The following is a 23,307-nucleotide window of genomic DNA, read 5'->3' on the forward strand; positions in this document are numbered from 1 at the left end:
CGGGTTACAGACGCTTCAGGTTACAGACGCTTTAGGTTACAGACTCCGTTCACCCAGAAATAGTACCTCGGGTTAATAACTTTGCTTCAGGATGAGAACAGAAATTGTGCTCCAGTGGTGCAGCGGTAGCGGGAGGCCCCATTAGCTAAAGTGGTGCTTCAGGTTAAGAACAGTTTCAGGTTAAGAACGGACCTCCGGAACGAATTAAGTTCTTAACCCAAGGTACCACTGTACAGTAAAAGGGTTTGCTTAGTAGTTCCCCCTTTGCTTTGATGTTTTTGAAGGCAGCAAAATTGTAGGTCCTATCTTCTTTAAAAGTATTGTGACTTGGGAGGTGGGGAAGGAGGGGTTGCATCTAACATAGTTGTGTCAGTTGTCCTGGGATAATTTGCAGATTGCCTTCTTATGGGCCTGTAGCATGTACCAGTTACCCACTTGTTTGCAGGTAACTAAATGTGGGGGGGGGGGGAATGACCTGCTTTTGTTACTTTTATTTTAAAATTCTGTTTAGCAAATATGTGCCTGAATTTGCAAGAGAAAAGAAATGTAAAAGTTTCCTCCTTGGCTCTAATCGAGGCACTTCATCAGTCATCACTCTTCTTGCATTTTATTCAAGAGGCTCTAATTGTCTGCATTTGGCAGGTTTAACACTTCCTGACAGAGAGACTATTAAGGGGAAGTATTCTCACATAACTGTCACAGACAGGAACAAAGAACCTTCTGACTCAATGTGTGGAAACCACTAACATTCTTAAATGACCCTTTTCATACATTTTTTTATCCCTCTAAGCTAAAACTTGGAGCGTGTGGAGGTTGCAGGGTTGTGGAAAACAACAAGGTGTAATAAAACACTAAACATTAATTTTATTCCCTTTTTTTGGTATGTGGACTTATCTGTGGCTTAAAAACAATTGTTTGGAAAATCTCATTAACAGATGTGCCTGCTTGAAGTAAAAAAAAAAAAAAGACTTAAAACTGATGTTGCTTTCAGGGCCGCTTTGAACTTAACAAGCACCGATTTGTGGAGCAGACTAGCTAATGAAAGGAAATTAAATTTTCTGACAACTTCCTGTACCAGCTTCCTTATTCTTCATTGGGCTCTTAGTAGGTACTATGAAGATTTTTGTTTTATTGTTTGGCAAAAAATGAGCCAGGTACGAACCCTCCAAAGCAATTTATTTTCCCTTTTTGGAGAGAGGGAGCTCTTGTCTAGTATTTTTCTTTAGAAAAAGAAAAAGGGGTGGGGAAGGCTTTGAATGCTTTAAAATATCAGTTTTCATTTTAATGTTCAGAGGTTAGCCCCCATGGATTCAGCCTCACACAGCAGCTGGGGGTTTCCAGACATACAATCTACTTAAACCTTTTAAATGTATGTTACAGAGGAGTGCAAATATTAGCAAATTTGAATGGACTTTGAATTCCTATAACAACTTCCAGGGCTTAACATGTCATATAATTATTTGGGTGATGGGAAAGTTTACCAAATATATGGCATTCATTTTCCGAATGTCTTTTCTTCACTTGCTGCTGAGAAGCTGAACTGTAACCGAGGATGTTTTTCACTTATCCCTTACCTGGCTGCTTAAAAGAAGATAACATCCCCAAGAGTGTGTGTGTGTGTTTGTGTGTATATATATATATACATACACACACACACACACTACTGTGGTAGGTAGCGTATCTCTGAGGTCTGTATCAGTGGCTTTTTCTAGCCTTGCTATGTGATTATTTTTTAAACTGGAAATGTCAGGGATTAGGAAGTTCCACATGAAAAATATGTTGTGTGTCTATTCAACGAATTAACTAGTGGGTGATTTCAAAGAAATGTGCCATCCCAACGGCATAAGATGCTTTTGCTTATTCCATTTATGTGTACACATTTATATAGGTAAAGGTACCCCTGCCTCTACGGGCCAGTCTTGACAGACTCTAGGGTTGTGCGCTCTTCTCACTCTAGAGGCCGGGAGCCAGCGCTGTCTGCAGACACTTCCGGGTCACGTGGCCAGCCTGACAAGCTGCATCTGGCGAGCCAGCGCAGCACACGGAACGCCGTTTACCTTCCCGCTATAAAGCGGTCCCTATTTATCTACTTGCACCCGGGGGTGCTTTCAAACCGCTAGGTTGGCAGGCGCTGGGACCGAGTGACGGGAGCACACCCCGCCGTGGGGATTTGAACCGCCGACCTTTCGATTGGCAAGTCCTAGGCCCTGAGGCTTTTACCCACAGCGTCACCACACATTTATATACCACTATATAACAAAGAGATATTGCTGTTTATCCTTCATCATTATTTAGGCCATGCACACTGTTTGTATTGATACATAATACTCGCCATCCACATGTCAAAATCCAGTGTTTGAATAATTGTAAAGTATAATGTTAAAGTTACCAGAAAATTTTTTTGAGTTTCTATCACTTAAAAATACAAAATTTATTGGCCTCTGTAATGAAGTGATTGTGTGTTTGAAGTGCTCTTCTGGAGTCTTAATATATGTTAAAAATTTCCGCTTCTGAAATTTAAAAAAAGGGTGGGAACTCAGCAAACACCTGTGTATACTGTGCTTTATTTAAATATTTCAGTGAATTTTTAGAAGACTTGTGTTTGACTGTGAAGCTTAGCCAAACAATAGAGAATCAACTCCCCCTGCTGACTGTATCCAGGAAAACATGACACACGTGTACCTGAAAAGACAGGAATAAGCTGACAGATGATATGTTACAATGCTATGATATTGACTTCTCTGTGGAACCATCTAAATTCTATAATTTAAATTCTGGCAACTTGAGAAATCCTCCTGTAGTCCTGCTGACTTTTCCTGTCAGCTGATTCTTCGCTGCTTAGAGCCTGAGTATTATGCAGCGATGAGGTAAAATTTACATTCCACTTATGGTATTAATTTTGCATTCCTCTGAATGAAGCGGGTCAGAAGGTTGTAAAATCAAACATTAAATGAATCGGAGGAGACAGTAGTGCAATATACGACTGCCCTAGAGACACAGTGCAGTAGCTGATGGGATTAATGTTGGGTCTAATTTCCTGCTTTTACAGGATGCAGATGAAGCTGTCAGAATTGCAAGGGAAATTGGTAAGTTCTTAAATTGGCTATGGTGAGATTTGTATGCCTTTCAGAAGATGCTGTTGACTAAATTAACTGTGTAATAAGTAGTCCCTGTGGAAAAAAAATGATTTAAGTTTTAAAATTCTCAGTTGCCTTCAGGACTGGAAGAATCTGAGCATTAATGGTCTCTTTAATTCTTAATATTTTTGTGATATAGGCAGCATTTTAGAGGCTTAAATTGCAGACAGGGTGCAAGCTTTCGTAATCATAAATCTGATTAAATGAAGGGTAGCATTTTGTGAGTTTATATGAAGGGAAAAGAGTAACTTTGTGCATAAGGTGCTAAGACATGGCTAATCTTTTATCAGGAGACTGATAGAATTGTGTTTATGCTGTTTGTTTTTGTAAATTAGGCTATGACCAGCAACCAATGAACCAGTGAAACATTGTAGTTTCATTCCCCAAACAGAAGACCCCTCTGCCTCATATTATGCCCCTTCCAATCTTATCTGAGAAGCCACTTTTGAAACAGAGACATTTAAAAAATGGTGCAGTTATAGGTGCAGCTCTTCAAGAGAAGTGAAATATTTCACTTTGGAGTTCCTGAGGTAGTTCTTTGGATTATAGCCTATAATTTGGGAAATTTCATAATTTACGCACATTTTATTTTGTGAAATTGTAAGGTGGCCTGTGGAGTATGAACCTAATCAAACTTTGTCTTACTCTTGGCCAGTGTTTTGGTGTGGTGGACAGTGTGCTGGAAAGTAGACCAGGAAGGCTGGGTGAAACTGATATTTCAGTTTAGAAGCTTGTTTGAGCCTTGTGTGGTTAAGGATGAAGTATTTAAAAGAATGTATTTTTGGACTGGAGTGTAATATATGTCCAATTCAAACAAGTGACTGTCATGTGAAGGCTTGTTTCAAATATCAAATAATCCAAACCATTCTAGCAAAGAACTACAACACCCTATACCATTGCATCACATCCCCTTCGTCTGCTACTATAAGACCCAATATAATGGCCTGAAATTGCTGCAGCCCTTATATGGTTGCATTTCATATAGCCAACCACGTAAGAGGTGCAAATCAAGCCAGTGCTTTTTGGAGAAGGAAATAATGTGAGAGTGAATTGAATATAGTGGACTGCTTCCCTTTTTCATATGCAGCAAGTTGGACCTTTCTCCCTTTTGTGTCTAGAAAAAGCCATTTCCGAGGGTTGCATTCTGATAAAGGGCAAGAGCTTGAAAGTCACCCAAGTTACCTTTTGTTAATTTCATTTATATTCCACTTTTCCTGAAGCAGCTCACAATCAACTTTAGCATCATCAAAATACAGAAGTTTATAAAAATGTTAAAAATTATATCAGTAAAGGCAAATAAGAGAAAACCAGCAATTTAATAAACATAGGATAAATTCAACATTACAGTTTAATAATCTAGACAGGGTTGTATCAAAAGTTAGACATACTCAGAGTAAGCCCATTGAAATTAATAGACATGGCAAACTTAGGTTCATTAATTTCAATGGGTCTAAGTTAAACTTAGCTGGAAGCAACCCTTAAAAATAGAAATTTGATTTACCTCTGTACTTTATAACAGGCAAAACAATAATACCATCACAGGTATTAGTCTTGCTGTACTCCAAGAAGCCACAGCTTAAAAGCAGTTGAGAGATGCAAGGTATTCTCAGCAGGCTAGGTTCAAAGATGGCTCCCCCATCTCTCCTTCGGAGGAGACTTAAAGCAGCAGAAAGGAAATCGTAAGTCTTCTTGCCTCCAGCCTCCAAAGTGTGTCTCTTCATAGTTACAAGGGACCCCATGACTCCTCTTTTCCAACCCCCTGCTATGCAGGAATCATCACAGCGTAAGAATCCTTGACAGATGGCTATCTTACCTCTGTTTAGAAACTTCCAAAGAAGAAGAGAGACATAACATATATTTAATTGCCATACAAAACGGGGAAAATGACCATTGATAGGTATATAAGGTTGTAATCGTAACCAACTGACATGGGAGCATGGGCCTAGCCAGGGTTTATGTTGTGAGGGGCAGAGTTGAGCTATATGTGATGCAGTTGGTCAGTTAGTTAAACATTTTTATGCATTTACTGGGGGGGGTAGCTGCCCCCCCCCGCTACATCCATGCATGGGACTAAGCACCACTGAATTCAAGTAGGACTTATTTATGAGTAGATATGGTTAGGGTTGTGCTGTAGGACATTACCTCTAGAGTCTTATCTCAGGAGTGGGAAGAAGGTAGGTGAGTCTCTGGGTGGTTGCGGTAGATCACAAGGTTTTATGACTCCCTGTTGTATGAAAAATGGGAGTAACCAAATGACTACTCCCCATTCATTCACACAAGTTATGATGCTGAAAATTAAGATAGCTGGGGAGAGGGTAGCCAAGAGTTAATTTCGTGTGTAGAAGAACTAGTTCAGGTACTCAAGACAAATTCCTATGCAAATAGCACTTTAAGTGTATATCTTTTGTACCTGGTGCTGGTTGCTGGATCTTGGGAGTCTGATAAAAAAATAAGAAGGGTCCTTCAAGCCTGAAGTACTTCCCTCTTCCATTGAATTCCATTTCATTTTGGGGCTCTAGTTCTAAGTTCTGGACTCAGTCTCTAAGGCCCTAAAATGTTACTGGAACCACAGTATTTTTAAAGCCTCCTTTACAGTATGAAGCTTCCTTCTCCTCTTCCTCCTTTTTAAAAACCATAATCGTAAATAATTATTAGTAGTATTGTTATGCTGTCTTCCTACCACCTTTTTAGGATTACAAAGCATTCCAAGGTGGTTTACAAGTAAAAAAATAATTTAAAAAATGAAACCACACTAAAACACTATCGAAACCTAAGCCTACAAGATCCTTCCCACACTGCTGCTGCTGGTCAGCTCTGTGGTTGAAGCAGGGGGGACAGTTCTTCCAAAGCAGGCTCTGAGGTCTTCTGTGTGATCTACTGAGCAACTAAAGTCTCTTTGATCTGTCTTTTTACCATCTGGGCTTTGGATCTTGGGGATTTGGGACAAGACTTTCCTAGGTATAGCTATGGAACATCATTCCCAAGGAGGCCTGCCTGACTAGTTCACCAATTGCTTTTTGATGAGGAGCAAAGGTGTGGCTTTTGGATTAAGTTAGTTGAAACAGTGCTACTGATTCTTTTCTTGGCTAGTTGGCCCTGTCATGTTCAGCTGTTCATTATATTTTTTATTTTTTTGAGATTGTGAAAAAAAAATATTCCCCCCAAAATATAGCTTTCTTTAGGACTTTTTGACTGGAAGGCGACATATCCATACTTTAAAGAATGTGCAGTATTACCATTGTAGCTTTGATTTGCTGTTTATATTCACTTTTATTAATTTAATTTGATATACTGAAATTCAGAAGCTAGTTACCGTTAATGATAGTGTACTGGCATTACCCTTCCCAACTAAGAGCTTTTTAATAAACCTATTGTTTTCTTCCCTGTTATTGGACATGTGGTCAGTTGTCATGTCTGTATGACTTACTGATCAAAGTCTGAACTCCTTTCTAATTGTTCCCCGCTGCTAGGCTACCCCGTCATGATCAAGGCTTCAGCAGGCGGTGGTGGGAAAGGCATGAGAATTGCGTGGGATGATGAAGAGACCAGGTGAGATGCTGTCCAAAATCTAGTTTTGATGAATACTGCTGTTTCCAAAACCCCATTAAACCACTGTGAGCTGACAGTCAAACAGATATCAAACAGCAGATTGAAATGCAACAGTTTCTGCTCTTGTCCCCTGGCATGTCTTAGCAGTTTTTTTAAACATTGGGGTTATACACGTATTCATTTTGAATGTAAGTTGAATTAAAATAATGTCTTACAAGAAAAAAAGAGCCCAGTGATTTGTCTGATTTCTGATTGCTAATATTTGAAGCATGTTCTCTCTCCTCTCTCCCACTGTCCCATTCATACCCTGAAAATCTGCTCCAGAGGCTTGGGGGGCCCCTCTGTAGCAGATTTGGGGGAGGGCATGTGGGGAAAGGAATGGGAAGTTTGGTTGTGTGAGCGGGATGCTTCTTGTTCAGTGTTGGATATACAACACTTAGCCTTTAGCAGCTTCAATGTAAAAAAGTGTATTTAACATTTTTTTAAGAGAGAGGGAGAGACATATAAATAGTGACAATCACATCTAGTGGTTGTGAATTCTGTAAATCGGTAAATAGGTATGAAGTGATCCAAATGGCTCAGTGGTGCTTGAGTCCTGTCCTTCCCAAAGCTTCACGGCCCCCCAAAACAAGATTAGTCTGCAAAGTTTCTTATATAGCACATCAGGGTAAACAATACTTTAAAAAGTTCCGTGCACATGTTTGCATGCCCATGCTTGTCGTCGGAGTTGCTGTCTGGCTTGCAAGCATGGCTTTAACATTCATGGGGTAAAGAACTCTTAAGTCAGCAAGGCAATATTTAAATACAGTGGTACCTCTGGTTAAGTACTTAATTCGTTCCGGAGGTCTGTTCTTAACCTGAAACTGTTCTTAACCTGAAACTGTTCTTAACCTGAAGCACCACTTTAGCTAATGGGGCCTCCTGCTGCTGCTGCGCCGCTGGAGCACGATTTCTGTTCTCATCCTGAAGCAAAGTTCTTAACCTGAAGCACTATTTCTGGGATAGCGGAGTCTGTAACCTGAAGCATATGTAACCTGAGGTACCACTGTACTTTAGTTACCCATTGTTGATCATGATCCCCAATAACTTCAAAAGGCTAGAAAAGGCTAATCCTTCATCCTATGGGCTTGTTTGCATGCCACAGTAAACCTTAAGCCATGTTTTATTGTGAATTTACCTCAAATTTGCTGTGGCTTCTTCCCCTGTGCAGTGTCAATGCAGCTGAAACAAACCATAGTGTAGCTTGTTGTGTTGTCCGACTTGAACTGTGGTTTGTTTGTTTGTTTGTTTGTTTGTTTCACCAACCCATGAGACTGAGATTAACCACTTCACCACATTGGCACTTTGTTCTTAGTTTAAGTGCTGGACTATGACCTGGGAGATGAGAGTTCAAATTCCCAATCAGCCGTGGAGCTCACTAGGTGTTGATATGAATGTAACATACCGGTAATAGTTTTACATGACCAAAGTTATTAAGTGGCTTTAAAATGCTGGGGGAAGGGGACAGTGGATTGGGAATTCTCCAAATAAAGACTACTGTAAACCAGGGTCAACAAATTTTAATTACACATGCTAATTTTCATTGACTGAAAGGCTCAGACACACCCAAGATCAACAGCTAGGGATGTTTGCCTTGTTTGTAGAAAGCCCCAGAGTTCCTATTCACTGTTTATCTCTGTTTTGTGCCAGATGTTCATCTCACTGGTGCTTTTCATCATTTCCTCACTCGGCAGACCGCACAGCACAGTAGGACAGAGCAATTTAGCATCCCAAGAAGGAAAAGGGGAGCCACTTTTAAATTGGTTCCTAAATAATTTAGTGGGATCTCCTCTTTACGTATTCACAGTTTTTTTTAAAAAAAATTAATTTTATTTTGACAAAGTAATAATCATAAATAAATAAGAATAAAAATGTGTACCCCACCACCGAGACCATTCCATTGTAACTAATCCAGTCTCCCAAAAATTTCAACACCTACCTCTTGTAATGGTTTGACCCCTTTCCGTTTTAACAGTACAAATTCTACAAACACCCTCCATATCTCCTCAAAATCATTTCTCCTGCATATTCCCCGTCTTACCTTAATGACACGTTAATTTATCATTACTAGCTATATCTCACACCTCTTTATACCATTCTTCCATTTTATCTTCTGTTGCCCCTTCCACTTCCTAGTTTATAATAATCCATGCAGCTGTCAATAAATTTGTGAGCAAGTCCTTCATAGCCTGTGAACCTTCCACCCCAATGCCACCTCAGGACTACATATTCATAGTTTTGATGGCGTGCAGAAGCTTAAGTGTGTGTGTGTGTGTTGTGCTTTATCTGCTTGGCTTGTTACCTTTTTAATTACAGTGGTACTTGGGTTAAAAACACTTTGGGTTACAGACTCCACTAACCTGGAAGTAGTACCTCGGGTTAGGAACTTTACCTCAGGATGAGAACAGAAATCGCGTGACAGCGGCATGGCGGCAGTGGGAGGCCCCATTAGCTAAAGTGGTACCTCAGGTCAAGAATGGTTTCAGGTTAAGAACGGACCCCCAGAACGAATTAAGTTCGTAACCAGAAGTGCCAGTGTATGTTGTAATGTAAGCCATGTTGGACTTCAAAAAAGATGAAGTAAAAATATTTTCAATAAAGGTGTGGGATTTGTGATTGCGAGCTGTGTTCTGACGGAGACCCCGGCTTTGCCCAAGTGGGTGGAAAAACCTATCACTGGCAGTAGCAAGTAGCAGAAAGCCTCCAAACAGGGATTTTGAGGTGGGGCTAAACAAAATCTGTTTTGGATTAACACTGCCCCTTAACACAGTTTATGCTTGAAGAGTTGCCATATTGGGTGGTTTATGCAGAGGGGCTGGGGCACATTCGCAGTCCCTGTCCCCAATGTCTTCATGCCTGTGTGTTGGTCTCAGACATTGTTGCTGGAGTTCTTAAGAAAGGGGTGTTTCTTCATCCTGGGTTTTTTTTAATTACCATTTTTATTTTTGCCTGGCTTCAGATAAGATGCCTATCAGTTTCCTCTCAAGATCAGTTTCCATCATTATACAAATGTGGCAGTGTAACGTAGGCAAGAACATGAGCATTTAGTTGCGCATATTTTTATTTTTCAGATGGTTAATCCCATTCATTTAAACCTTTTGAGGAAAACTGCTGTAAGGTGTCAGAGTAGGCATAAGGCAAGCTCTTTTCTCAATGCTACTATTCTTACTCGTTGTAATGCTGTGCCAAAATAGAAAATACTATTTGTAGATCATTTTCCAGCCATCCCTTTTTTGTTTCCCACTGTTGCACTGACAGGCAACAATAGGATCCATTTATTATTTTTTCTTAACATACATGCACACCTGTCTTTCTTCCTATCTTCTTCTCCCCCACCCCCTAAAAAAACTTATTAGCTTCTGTTCTCTCGTATTTTCATCTTCTCTTAAAATGTAAACAGTGAGGAAGGTGGTGATGCAGCTGTTGCAACCCCTATATAGTACAAGACATGACCCCGATTTGGTTCATGCCACACTACTTGTAGACCAGTACCTTAATGGAAATGTTAAACATCTTGATCCCATTGAGCAGCCATAACTGCCCTTGCCTTAGCTTACAGAAGCATCCTGTGCTCAGCAAGGCAGATGGAGTCATCTGGTTATTCTATTTGTGCTTGCACCCCTCCCTCCACCCCAAAAGCAGAGTTGGGCCAGTTTATAAGACTTTCTGAGGACACAGAATGATGGAAAAATCACTGTGGGGCTGTTGCAAGCTGTATTCCCTCCCTTCCCTTGACAAGTGCAGGCCAAGTTTAAAGAGGCAAATGGAGACACACAGAACTGAAAATAAGTATTAAGACTTAGTTTTGCTTAAGCGCATACAACTAGGCTTCAAAGATTTATGGATTATATAATTAAGCATATTGATTTTAACAAAACAACAAACAAAGCACTGTAATCAATAGTTTTAATTAACTCATGCATCAATTAACTAAAGTCACTTATACATGTTATCTAACAAAATGCTTATATAGAAGAAAGCCAAAGAATTAAACCACTTTCATTCTCACAGTTTAAGTAGCACTGAATCTAATGATGCCAAATGTTTGTAAATAGGTATGATAAAGAGTTTTAACAATTAACTCAAGTAACAGATAATTGGGTGATTGCCTCAGATGTTCTTAAATTGAAAATAAACTAAAATACAAGAATTGCCTCTAACATGCTGATAAATTTTAAAATAAAAAGGTCATCTGAAATGTTGCTTTTGTTACATATTTTCTTTTTAAAAAACCCTTGTTATAGATAGATTGGTAGGTTTCCCAAAAACTTTTTGTCACAGGATGTTGCCTGCGACACTAAACCATGAGTTACTGCTATGTGCATGAACTAGAATGAGCCCAAATGATGCTTTGGGCTTGTACCTTGCTCCCCTTTTCCTACACAGGTGGGTAAAGGACTTTAGCAAAGAATTTAGTTTCACTTTCCTCTAATGCTGAATTGTCTTTACATACAAACCAGAGATCATCATTTAATTAAAACAATAATGGTTTCTTGTTGTCAAATGAGCCTCCAGAACTCTGGGAACGACCAATGACAATCAAAGTGAGATATAATGGTTCAGTTGATCTCTGGGGTACCCTGGAGTGATAGTATAAGGTTAGTATAAACATGTTGGAGTAAAATCAGATCAGATCTCCACTCCAGCAAATTCAGATAGGTCTGAACTTGCTATGACCAGAAAGAGATTTGGGGATTGTGGACAAGCTATGCAACACCAACTTGGTGCGATGGCAGTGAAGAAGGCCAATTCTGTGCTAGGGTTGATTTGAAAACAGATTGAAAAGACAACGGGCTTAGGCAAATTTATGTTATGGGCACATTTGGAAAACAGTTCTAGTTTCCGAGCCTCAAAAAAAGAAAAGAAAAAGAAAAAAGGCGCAGAGCTGAAAAAGGTGTAGAAGAGAGCCATCAATTTGATCAAGGGGTTGGTGTGCCTTCCCTCTGAGGAAAGGTTATGAAATTTGTCAGGTTTTGGAAGAAAATGGATGTGCAGAAGATTCAGAATGGACAAAGTACATCTTCACACAATGCAATTAATTTCATGGAACTGATTGTCACAGGATGTGGTGATAGCCACTAGTTTAAATTACTTCAAAAGCAAATTCTATAAGGAAGAGTGAACAATGGCTATTGGGCATGATAGCTAAATGGGCTCTCCATAGATACTTCTGAATACCACCTTCAAAGGCAGAGGGAAAGATACCCTTATACCCTTCCTTTTTGCTTCAGGGAAGCATGTGGCTGCATGTGCCTAGAACAGGACTCTGGAGTAGATGGACCTTTGGTCTTATCTAATAGAACACCAGGTATGCCTACCAGGTATGCCTGTTGAACATCTGAGACCAGATATCCACATATGGTACAAAATTTGAATAAGATGGTGCAAACATAAGACCAAATTGTACTGTTAGTCATCATGTGGGATATTGATCATGACATGTCATTTTACAGGCATTTAATTGAATGTGTGTACATTCCAACACTATACAGTGGTACCTCGGGTGTCAGGGAACTGCCATCAGAGCATCAGGTGGTGGAGGGACTCAGGCAGGATGAAAGAGACTCAACTGCTGAAGCAGGGACCAGCAGGGGGAGGAGTGGGTCTCTGAGGGAATGCGAGCAGGAGGGAGGGCTCAGGGAGGCTTCCAGCGAGAACAGTGGGGAGGTATCGGAGTCTTCCATAGGGAGACCCACACCTCGCAGGAAACTGTCACGCCGTGAGTCCAGGAGACGCGTTTCCGTTAAGGAACTTCTTTGCTGGAAACGCTTCCGCAGACAGCCACTGTCGGACTCTACTAGTGACTAGAGCAGACATGTCTGAGGAGCTCCGTCACACACGGAGGTTTGTGGGGTCGCACAAACTCTGAGGGAGCACGTTTTCACGCACAAGCAGCTAATCAACCCTCACAGCAGTCCGACAGTCTTTGTACGCTGCCTGTGCAAGAGAAGGCATCATGAGCGAACCAACCGGAACCGGAGGAGCAGGGGCTGGAGCTGGTCCAAGCTTGGAAGATAGATACCGAGCGTTGGAGGTTCAACTGGCCCTGCAGACGGCGAGGTTGGAGGAGAGAAGGGCTCAGGATGCAGACAAGAAGGGGAGAGCCACGCAATTCCCCAGAAAGGTACCAGGATTGGTGCAGAAATTTGGGGGGGACCCCAAGGACTACCATGCTTTTAGGACAGAGATGCAATATGCCCTTAATGTGCAGTTCGATGAGTTCCCTGATGAGGAATCGCGAGTTGCTTTTGTAATTGGGCATCTTGAGAAAGGGGCTAGAGACTGGGTTCGACCCCTAATGGCAACGCACAATGACATACTAAAGGACACAATGAAGTTCTTTCGAGCAATGGATATCATGTTTTCCAGCGATATTGAGGAAGGGGTGGTGCGCAGACAGCTAATGGCTTGTAAGCAGGGAAGTCGATCTGTCCGTGAATATTGGACTGAGTTTACCATGCTGATTCACAGACTGAGTTGGGATTTATCGGCGGCACCCGTTCAAATGCTATTTGAAGAAGGTCTTTCTTCGGGGGTGAAAGACGAGCTGGCACGGAGCCCCAGGGCGGAGTCTATGGATCAGCTGACCAAATCTGCGCTGACCATAGGAGCGCGGCAGGAGGCAAGAGCCTTGGAGAGGCGGGAAGGGAGAGGGGAACGTTGGAAGGAGTTCCGCATTCCAGACATTCCTGAGCCAGCTTTCCCGCCGGCAGAGCCGATGGAAATCGGAACAGCGCGCGCGCGCGCATTTTCAAAAACCAGCGAGGGAGCTAAGAAGGAGGGAAAGGGCCCCCGGAAATGCTATCTCTGCCAACAGCCAGGCCACTTTGCCAGAGTCTGCCCCCAGAGGAAGGAATGGCAAGGGATGGTGGGAGCTGTTGAGGGGGGAGAAGAAGGGGGAGCGGAGCAGGTAAAAGCCAACGCCTGGTTGCCACAATTGGGGCACTGCAGCCAGGCCAAAGAGCAGTGAAAGTGCCCGTGCCAGAAGCTCCTCGACCTGCTCTAGTGATTGAAGTGTCGCTAGAGCTGCAGAATGGGCACCCCCTAAAAATAAAGGCGCTATTGGACTCAGGCAGCTCCTGCAATTTTATGAGCAAGGAGTTTGCTGCTGAACACCAGATACAGACCATCCCTTTAAGCAACCCCCTGCAGGTGACCACGATTGATGGCAGGGAGTTGTTGGGAGGAGGAGTCCGCTTGCAGACTGTCCCAATGATAATGAGGGTGGCAAGGCACACAGAACTGATAGCGTTTAATGTGGCCACCCTGGGAGGCGCTCCCATTATTTTGGGAATGAGCTGGCTAGCTCTACATGATCCGCTGGTTGGCTGGCATCAAAGAGTGGTGTCCTTTGGTTCAGCACATTGCCTAGAACACTGCAAAGGGGAGAAGGGTTCAGCAGGGGCCCAAGCCACCCTAGCAGGGACTGAAGTAATGGGGAAGGTGAAGGTACCACCACAGTATGCAGATCTCAGCGACGTGTTCAGCGAGAAGGAAGCTGACCAACTACCACCTCATAGACCCTTTGATTGTCAGATCAATTTACTCCCAGGAGCACAGCTTCCCATGGGCAAGTTGTATGCCATGTCAGACAGGGAAATGCAGGAGTTGCGAGGGTTCATTGACAAGAACCTGAAGAGAGGCTTCATCAGAGAGTCCAAAGCAGCAGGGGGGAGCCCAGTGTTCTTTGTGGACAAAAAAAATGCGGACAAGCCGAGACTTGTATGTGATTTTAGGCGGCTGAATGCAGTGACTGAACCGGTGGCGTTCCCTATGCCCAGAATTGATGATATTTTGACCAGGGTGAGGAAGGGAAAGATTTTCACAAAGCTGGATCTAAGGGGGGCGTACAACCTGATACGCATAAGGAAAGGGGATGAATGGAAAACCACCATGTTTACCCCTTTGGGGGCGTTTGAATACCTCGTTATGCCATTTGGATTACAAGCAGGCTCCGCGTGTTTTCAATCTTTTATGAACCACGTGCTGGGCCCTTTGCTCTACAAGAATTGCGTTGCCTTTCTAGATGATGTGTTGGTGTATTCTGAGAATGAGGAGCAACATGTGAGAGACGTCAGAGAAGTGTTGAGCAGACTGCAAGCCAACAGGCTGTGGGTCAAACTGGAGAAGTGTCGGTTCCATACCAAGGAGGTGGAATTCCTGGGGTACCGCCTGTCAGACAAGGGATTGGCCATGGATCCCGGCAAGGTACAGGCAGTGCTGGAATGGAAAACACCCAAAACCAAGAAGGATGTGCAGAGGTTCCTAGGGTTTGGAAACTTTTATCGTAAGTTCATCCGCAACTTCGCCCATCTGACGGCGCCCATCACTGACTGTCTCAGCAGTAAAAAGAAGTTTGTATGGACGGCGGAGGCGGAGCGAGCGTTTGAGGAACTGAAAAGGGCCTTCGCCTCTGAAGAACAACTTCTGCATGTGGATTTACGAAAGAAGCTAAGGGTTGAAACAGACGCATCTGACAGAGCCATAGGGGCGGTGCTTCTTCTGCAGCCGGGGAAGGAGGAGTCAGAGTGGCGTCCGTGTGCCTTCTTCTCGCGGAAGCTGAACAAATCCGAGAGGAACTACACGGTGTACGACCGAGAACTGCTTGCTATTCATGAGGCGTTCCGGAGATGGAGGCATCTGCTAGTTGGTGCACAACATAAAGTGCAAGTGTGCACGGACCATAAAAATCTAGAGTACTGGAGAACGGCGCGAGTGCTCAACCAAAGGCAGTTGAGATGGGCCCAAGAGTTCTCCAAATTTAACTTTGAGATTTGTTATGTGCCAGGCCCAGAGAATGTTAGGGCGGACGCTCTCTCACGCAAACCTGAATATTTGGAGGGGGAGGGAGCACCCGAAGAAACCCATATCATTCCAGAGGACCGCTGGGTGTGTGGGGCGACTTTGGTGGGGCAAAGGGAATTGGTAGAGGGTACGGTGCAGGATGCATACGCCCAGGGGAAACTCAGGGATCTCAGAGGGGAGGAAGACAAATCCGGTGGTTTTGAGGAGAGAAATGGGGCATTGTATTATAAGGGAGCGTTATATATACCTGAAGGGGAATTGAGGGAGAAGGTACTCAAGCAGCTGCACGATAGCCCCACAGCAGGGCACTTTGGGCAACACAAAACCATGTGGCTGGTTACCAGGGAATTTTGGTGGCCCAAGGTCAGGGAAGATGTGCGGGAGTATGTGAGAGGGTGTGAACAATGCCAAAGAACCAAGGGGGAGAGGCGGGCGCCGGCTGGTTTATTAGAACCACTGCCCACACCTGAGAGACCGTGGGAAGCAGTGGCAATAGATTTCATGACTGATCTGCCAAGGTCTAGAGGGAAAACAGCCATCATGGTTGTAGTAGACCTGTTAACTAAAATGGCCCACTTCATAGCCTGCTCACATGCGGTTACAGCAGAAGAAACCGCCAAATTGTTTGTAGAGAATGTGTTTAGGTTGCATGGCGCCCCCTTGAGGGTGGTTTCAGACCGAGGGAAACAATTTACTTCCAGGTTCTGGAGGAAGCTCATGAGCTTACTGCATGTAGAGGTTAATTTCTCGACGGCCCGTCATCCTGAAACCAACGGGCAGGCGGAAAGAGCAAATGGGGTTCTCCAACAATATTTGAGGTGTTATGTTAATGACAGAGAGAATGATTGGGTGGAGAAGTTGGCGTTGGCAGAATTTGCCTACAACAATGCAGAGAACGTGTCCACGGGGATGAGCCCCTTTTTGGCTAATCACGGGTGCCATCCCAGAGCCTTCCCAGGGGGGGAGGGGGAGAACTGGAGCGTTCCAGCTGCAGAACAGTTCGTGGAAGAAATGGAAGCGATCCATCGCCAGCTCCAACTCCATTTAAACAGGGCTAAGGAGGAATATAAGAGGCAGGCAGACAAAAACAGAAGGGAAGGTGAAAGCATCAGGGTGGGGGACCAGGTGTGGCTGTCAACCCAAGGGTTGCCATTCAAAGGAGGTTGTAAGAAATTAAGACCCAAAAGGCTGGGTCCGTTTGAAGTCATACAGCAGGTCAATCCAGTGGCTTTCAGGCTCCGGTTACCGAACCACATGAAGCTGCACCCAGTTTTTCACAGGTCGTTGCTGTCACCGTATAGAGGAGACAGTGAGGGGAGGGTCACTAGGGGACCAGCAATGGAGGAGAAGGAACACAGCTACCATGTAGCGGAGATCCTCGATTCCAGGTGGAAGGGAGATCAAGTAGAGTATTTGGTAATGTGGGAAGGGGAACCGGAGTCGGAAAACACCTGGGTTAGGGCAGAGGATGTCAATGACGAGGTTTTAATAGAGACTTTTCATCAGAGGTTCCCACGTAAACCTCAGCCGGTAGCGAGGTTCCGAAGGGAATACTTTGCCACCACCGACGAGGAAGAGGAGTTGGAGGGGTTCCCAGATTCTGAAGAGGAAGAGGATTCAGCTGGCCAGGACGACGATCGATGGAGAGAATTGTTCGAGACGTCAGAAGATGAGGAAGATTCGTTTCGGGGTTTTAGCCCTTCACCTCCCAGGGGGGAGGAATTGGGAGGGGGTGAGGGGGGCCCTGGAGGGGAGGTGGATGTCAGGGAACTGCCATCAGAGCATCAGGTGGTGGAGGGACTCAGGCAGGATGAAAGAGACTCAACTGCTGAAGCAGGGACCAGCAGGGGGAGGAGTGGGTCTCTGAGGGAATGCGAGCAGGAGGGAGGGCTCAGGGAGGCTTCCAGCGAGAACAGTGGGGAGGTATCGGAGTCTTCCATAGGGAGACCCACACCTCGCAGGAAACTGTCACGCCGTGAGTCCAGGAGACGCGTTTCCGTTAAGGAACTTCTTTGCTGGAAACGCTTCCGCAGACAGCCACTGTCGGACTCTACTAGTGACTAGAGCAGACATGTCTGAGGAGCTCCGTCACACACGGAGGTTTGTGGGGTCGCACAAACTCTGAGGGAGCACGTTTTCACGCACAAGCAGCTAATCAACCCTCACATCGGGTTACATACGCTTCAGGTTACATATGCTTCAGGTTACAGATTCCGCTAACCTAGAAATAGTGCTTCAGGTTAAGAACTTTGCTTCAGGATGAGAACAGAAATTGTGCTCCGGCGGTGCGGTGGCAGCAGGAGGCCTCATTAGCTAAAGTGGCGCTTCAGGTTAAGAACAGTTTCAGGTTAAGAACGGACCTCTGGAACGAATTAAGTACTTAACCCCAGGTACCATTGTACTTACGTTATGTCTGTCTGGAGATCTTACAGGTTGGGTAAGCATGGCTGAATGAAAGAACGAAAGCCATTTAGATAATATTTTTGAGAGCGTCTCTAACTGTATGCCTTCTCAGAGTTTTATCTTTGTCAGAGGCCAGACTAACAAAAGGAACACAGCCTTCTCTATAGTGGCACCTCCACTGTGGTACTAACTATTGGTTTAATTTTTAGTAGCAAGTTAAAAAACACACTTCTTTTAACTGCCCATTGAGGGAAGGTCAGGACATGTTGATTTCGTGAGCTGGCATAGATTCCTTTCCCCCATCCTCCAGTCTGCTGGACCTATTTTCTTTTCCTGCGGCTGTTTTTGTTTTTAAACTGGTATTTATTATGTTGTTAGTTGCTGTGCATGCTCAGTGGCGCCATATTTGATAGGATACAGCTCCTAAAACAAACTGTACAATAACCGTTGGTAGATCTGAGTAACTTTGGTACAATATGTCAGAAACTTTCTTCACAACCATAAGGGCAAGAAGAAAAGCTAATTACCTTCCCTTCAGACACACAAACTGATTTTTGTAATTGGTATTGCACAGGGAGAGATACAGAAGATAGTGCTGATTATTTTTCCTGTTTTACTTCCTGTAAATATTTCATGTGCAGCTTCACATTTTGTGTCAGAGGCTACTGCTATGTTTTCCTAATTTTGGGTGGGGTGAGTACTTGTTGGACAATATAGAAGGCTACAGAAAACCTGCTGGACATGCAGACTAAGCATTTGACTAAAAATAAAATGAATAAATTTGTTTTTGTATTTATAAGTGTTCCATTTGTTTGCCTTAAAGGGAAGGTTTTAGATTTTCATCCCAAGAAGCTGCTTCAAGTTTTGGTGATGATCGATTGTTAATAGAAAAGTTTATTGATAATCCACGTCACATAGAAATTCAGGTTTGTACCTCCTTTGAATTAAGGTGATTTGAAAAGATGATTTGAAATTTGTGTTTCCTCTTATATTTTTCTCTCTTACTAATTCAGTTGACATGATTTTGTATGATAAGAGACAAAGATTTAGCTGAAGAACCATCTTTTGGTTTTGTCTCTATAAGCCTCAATAGGTGTAACTTAATCTGTGGACAGTAATGAATTAATCTTCTCTGACGAGAAATCTATAACATGTGCCAATCTCCTAAAAGTTCTGTTTTTTTCTAGTCTAAAATACAGAGTCTGTACAATTTCTGTCATATGAATTTTGTTTTGATGCTTGGAATATAATTTGACAGCAGTTCAATAATTTCAAATAACAAAAAAACTCCACCCTGCAGTATGTATTGGCAGCTTAAAATAGATTAGAAAAAAATAGGTGAACCTACTAAGTGCTGACAAATACTACCATCGTAAGACATAACCAAAACGTTATTAGAACTGGGATATTACCGTGTTCTGCTGCGATGCCCAGAATCCAAAGAACTAGGCAACACACAGCTATTGGGTCTTTCCTTCAGTAGCAGGTGTCCATGGAACAATTTGTCCAGTTATAAAACAATGTGCTATAAAACATGATAAAAAGCTAAATGGAATGGGAAAAATAGAATTTTCATTTTCTGATGCTTTTCTGAACTAAAATTGTTTTCATTGATTGGTTAGTTTTATTTGGAGGGGTTACGGATGTGTGTTTTAGCAGCCCCTCTCCCCTGATAACTTGACTATATAGGGTTGAAGGACCTCTCAGAGCATGGCATGTGTGTGTCTTTATGTCTGAGAAAGAATAAATAGGTGACTTCTTCTTTCCTCACAAGTGGAAGTGCAATCTGCTTGTGCGGTGGGATATTCTGTTGAAAGGAAAGTGGGTTGCCTGGCTAATTTTGGCTTTTTAAATATATATGTTCAACAACCTTTTTAAGCTGAAAATGCTGGATGTAGCTATAATTTTACTAGAGATGTGAATCTTGCATAACTTTTTCTTGTTAGTAGTCATAGGATGCCCCAAGTGGAACAAGGTTGTAATGTTACCACACCTTCTTTTAAATATGTTTTTATTTTATTTTTTGTCAGAATTGCTCAATAGTAAATCAGGATACCAGAATAACTGGATTTATATGGTATTTATTGCTTTATCTTCAATGTGGATTTAAAAATATTTCCAAACCAGATTCACCCCCCCAAATCCTTAGAAACGCCTAATATTTTGTTTTGTGTTTAGTGTTCTGTGTGCTGTGAACATGATCCAGCAACAATAGGGGTGCTTTTCAGTCTTTATATTTGGGAAATAACTCTTAAATCCAGTATGAGCCCTAGAATGTTGTTTTCATCCTCTCCAATTTTCCTCCTCATTTAGAGAAAACGAGTGAACTGGGCTATGCCACATTTCCTTTGACTACCGGGTTGAAATCTCTAGTCTAGTCTTTCTCAAACTTGGGTCTCCAGCCAATGTTGAACCACAACTCCCATCATCCCTTACCACTGGCCCTGCTAGCTAGGGATGCTAGCTAGGGATGATGGGAGTTGTAGTCCAGAAAGATCTGGGGACCCAAGTTTGAGAAACACTGCAGTCTTTCAGTAGACAGATCGAGGATGAGCAACGCAATGACAGCATTTTCAATGAATACTAAATAATAGTTTAGTGCAATGTGCATGAGCTGAAAGGAGCCTGTACAAAGCACAGTGCCTTGCGTGTCCCCTTGCCCCACCCTCGTCTTTTCCTGTGTTGCTGGGAGGAAGAATAAAGCAGGATTCAGTTGGGCTTTTTTTTTTTTGGCTTGTACAACCAGTCATTGTGGTATAACATATAAACTCTAGTCAGTTGTATCTGCTAAAGTGAAATTGAATCCTGACTTACTCCTTTTTCTGGTCATGAGGAGGGTGTGCCTAACACTATACTCTGGCTCACAGAAGCTTGTGCATGTAACCTCACCGTGTAACATTATGTGCAAACACACTCAGTGTGTTCTGACAAATGCAGTGTGCCCCAATTAATTTACTATGTGGTTTCTGAGGAGCCCAAGGCTTGTACAGATTTCTTCCTGGAACGCAGCAATGGAACAGAGTGTGAGAAGCTCTGAATAATGTGTGTTTATTACTGAACCTTTGCTTAAAACATCGTTTCTATAATTTTACGAATGCAATGGATTATTTCCATTGATGTTGGTGGCATTGGGATGGCGAGAGAAAAGCAATGCATTTATTTATTAACAGTGACCTTCTACTAGGTATTGGCTGATAAACATGGCAACGCCTTGTGGCTGAATGAGAGAGAGTGTTCTATTCAGAGGAGAAATCAGAAAGTTATTGAAGAAGCACCAAGGTAAGTGTGCACGCTCCTTAGGAGCATAAATTGTTTTATTTAATTCACAGAAGTATTTATACACCACCCTGTAGCAAAACATCAGGGTGCTATAGAACAACAACAACAAATTTACAGGAGTACAAAGCAATTATTAAAGTGACTAGCTACTCAGATAACTGCATAAAAAAGTCTTCAAGAGATACCTGGATGCCTGTGAATCTCTGCTGGAAGAGTGTTGCACAACATGGACCAGTGACACTAATTGTCTGACCTCTTGTGTAGGCCAATCAGGCCTCTGTAAGATGCAGGACAACTAGCAATGCTCCTTTAGGTGATCTTGGTGATCGGGCTGTTATAAAAGGACAGCTTAAGGTATCTTGGACCTAAGTTGTCCAGGCTTTGTATACTGACACAAAAACTTGGATATGGGCAGCCAGTGCAAATGTTTCAACAGAGGTGTCACAAGTTGTTGGCTTTCTGCCCCACTCAGCAGTCTAGCAGCGACATTCTGCATCAGCTGGAGCTTCCATACCAGCCCAAAGGGCCATCTCACATAGTGTGTTGCAGTAATCCAATCTTGAAGTTGCATGGACTACAGTGGCAAAGTATTCCCATGTCTGGCATACCAGTCAAAGCTGATCAAAGGCTGTCTTCTAATTACAAAGATGTATCTAGGAGTAGCCTCAAGCTACATACCTGCTCCTTTAGAGGGAGTGTAGCCCGATCCAGAACAAGCAACCGGTCTATCTTCTGGACACAGGAACCACCTGCCTACAGAGCCTCTGTCTTCCCAAGATTCAAACTCACTTTATTGGCTCTCATCCAGTCCACCACTGCATTTAGACACTGGTTCAGAGCTTGCACAGTCTCTCCTGGCTCAGATGAAGTTGTGTGTCATCAGTCTACTGATGGCACTGTGTTCTAAAACACAGTGGCCACACATAGTGGCTTCATATAGATGTTAAAAAGTGTTGGAGACAAAATAGTGGCCTGTGGAACCCCATAGCACAGTTGCCAGCGATTTGAAGGGGACTCTTCCCAAAGCTTCTCTGTGAACTTGACTACTGTATTGGAGGCTGTTGGGAGTATCCAGTACACACGCCACACAGGCAATCCAAGAGGATACAGTGGTCACTGGCATCAAAAGTCACTGTGAGATTGAGTAATACTAGCACGGTTGCACTCACCTGTTCCTTCCGATATGGGTCATCCATCAGGGCTACCAGGACCAGTTCAGCTGCAAAATCAGGCCTTGACCTAGATTGAAATGCATCAAGATAATCAGTGTTGTCCAAGAACACTTACACTTGCTCTGCCAACTTTATGCAGCATTCGTTTTTCATTGTTTAAAATATTGCTTACTGCAGAAGGGAAAAGAATATCAGTGTATTAACTACTAGCTTGGGATTCTTTCCTATTTCTCACCACAGAGACTATTAAACAGTAATTTCTAATTTGTTGCAATATTAATTTGGAATGACTCTTTGTTCCATGCAAAGTTCTTTGCTGTGAGGGTAATGGATTTCTGAAATCTGTTTCATTCAGATTTAAAAGGATTATGTGTGGCATTTCAAATTTTGAAATGCTGGACCGCCATCAGAAAATTAGAAGAAAGTTAATTGTATGTACAGAATGACTCCAAGCCGATAACAGTACATAATATCTGTGCCATAGCTTTACGCACATGCTGTATTTTGTAAATAAATAAAATTGCCGGTTCAGATTTGATAATTCCCTAGAAATATATGAGAATTCAGATTTCAAGCAGACAGTGAACTGGGCGTTCAAGGAGACCCCCCCCCTTCTTAGTGAGCACTTTGTGTCCTAGTGCAAGCATAATTTTGTAATGCTTGGATCCAGAGAAGCAAAAAGTTTATTCTGCTCAGCCCTGAACTTTACTTTCCAGCAACCTCAAACATCAGGGGTCCTGTGAGATACAAGGAGGAGCTGATGGATGGCAAAATTGGCTGACCCTTATTGCATGTGCCTCTGTGTAGTGATAGAGAAGGAGGTTTGTGGATTAGAGGTCCATTCCATATGTCACCACAAGCCACAGTCATGAGAGCCTAACAAGTTTACTATAAAAGTTTTTTTGTTTTTGATTAGTGAGGGC

The 23,307-nt window shown here is 42.9% G+C and overlaps 1 protein-coding gene across 1 annotated transcript in view; it reads left to right on the forward strand.

The window, feature by feature from the left end:
* Window positions 1-23,307, forward strand: part of PCCA (propionyl-CoA carboxylase subunit alpha) — a 230,486-nt gene that overhangs the window by 61,092 nt on the left and 146,087 nt on the right. The window contains exons 8-11 of the mRNA XM_083501215.1: window positions 3,050-3,086; window positions 6,608-6,686; window positions 18,757-18,859; window positions 21,118-21,212. Coding sequence (XP_083357341.1) covers window positions 3,050-3,086; window positions 6,608-6,686; window positions 18,757-18,859; window positions 21,118-21,212 — 314 coding nt within the window. The remainder of the gene's footprint in view (window positions 1-3,049; window positions 3,087-6,607; window positions 6,687-18,756; window positions 18,860-21,117; window positions 21,213-23,307) is intronic.

Source organism: Podarcis liolepis, assembly GCF_965112155.1.
Source record: "Podarcis liolepis genome assembly, chromosome: 4".
Taxonomy (NCBI): Eukaryota; Metazoa; Chordata; class Lepidosauria; order Squamata; family Lacertidae; genus Podarcis; species Podarcis liolepis.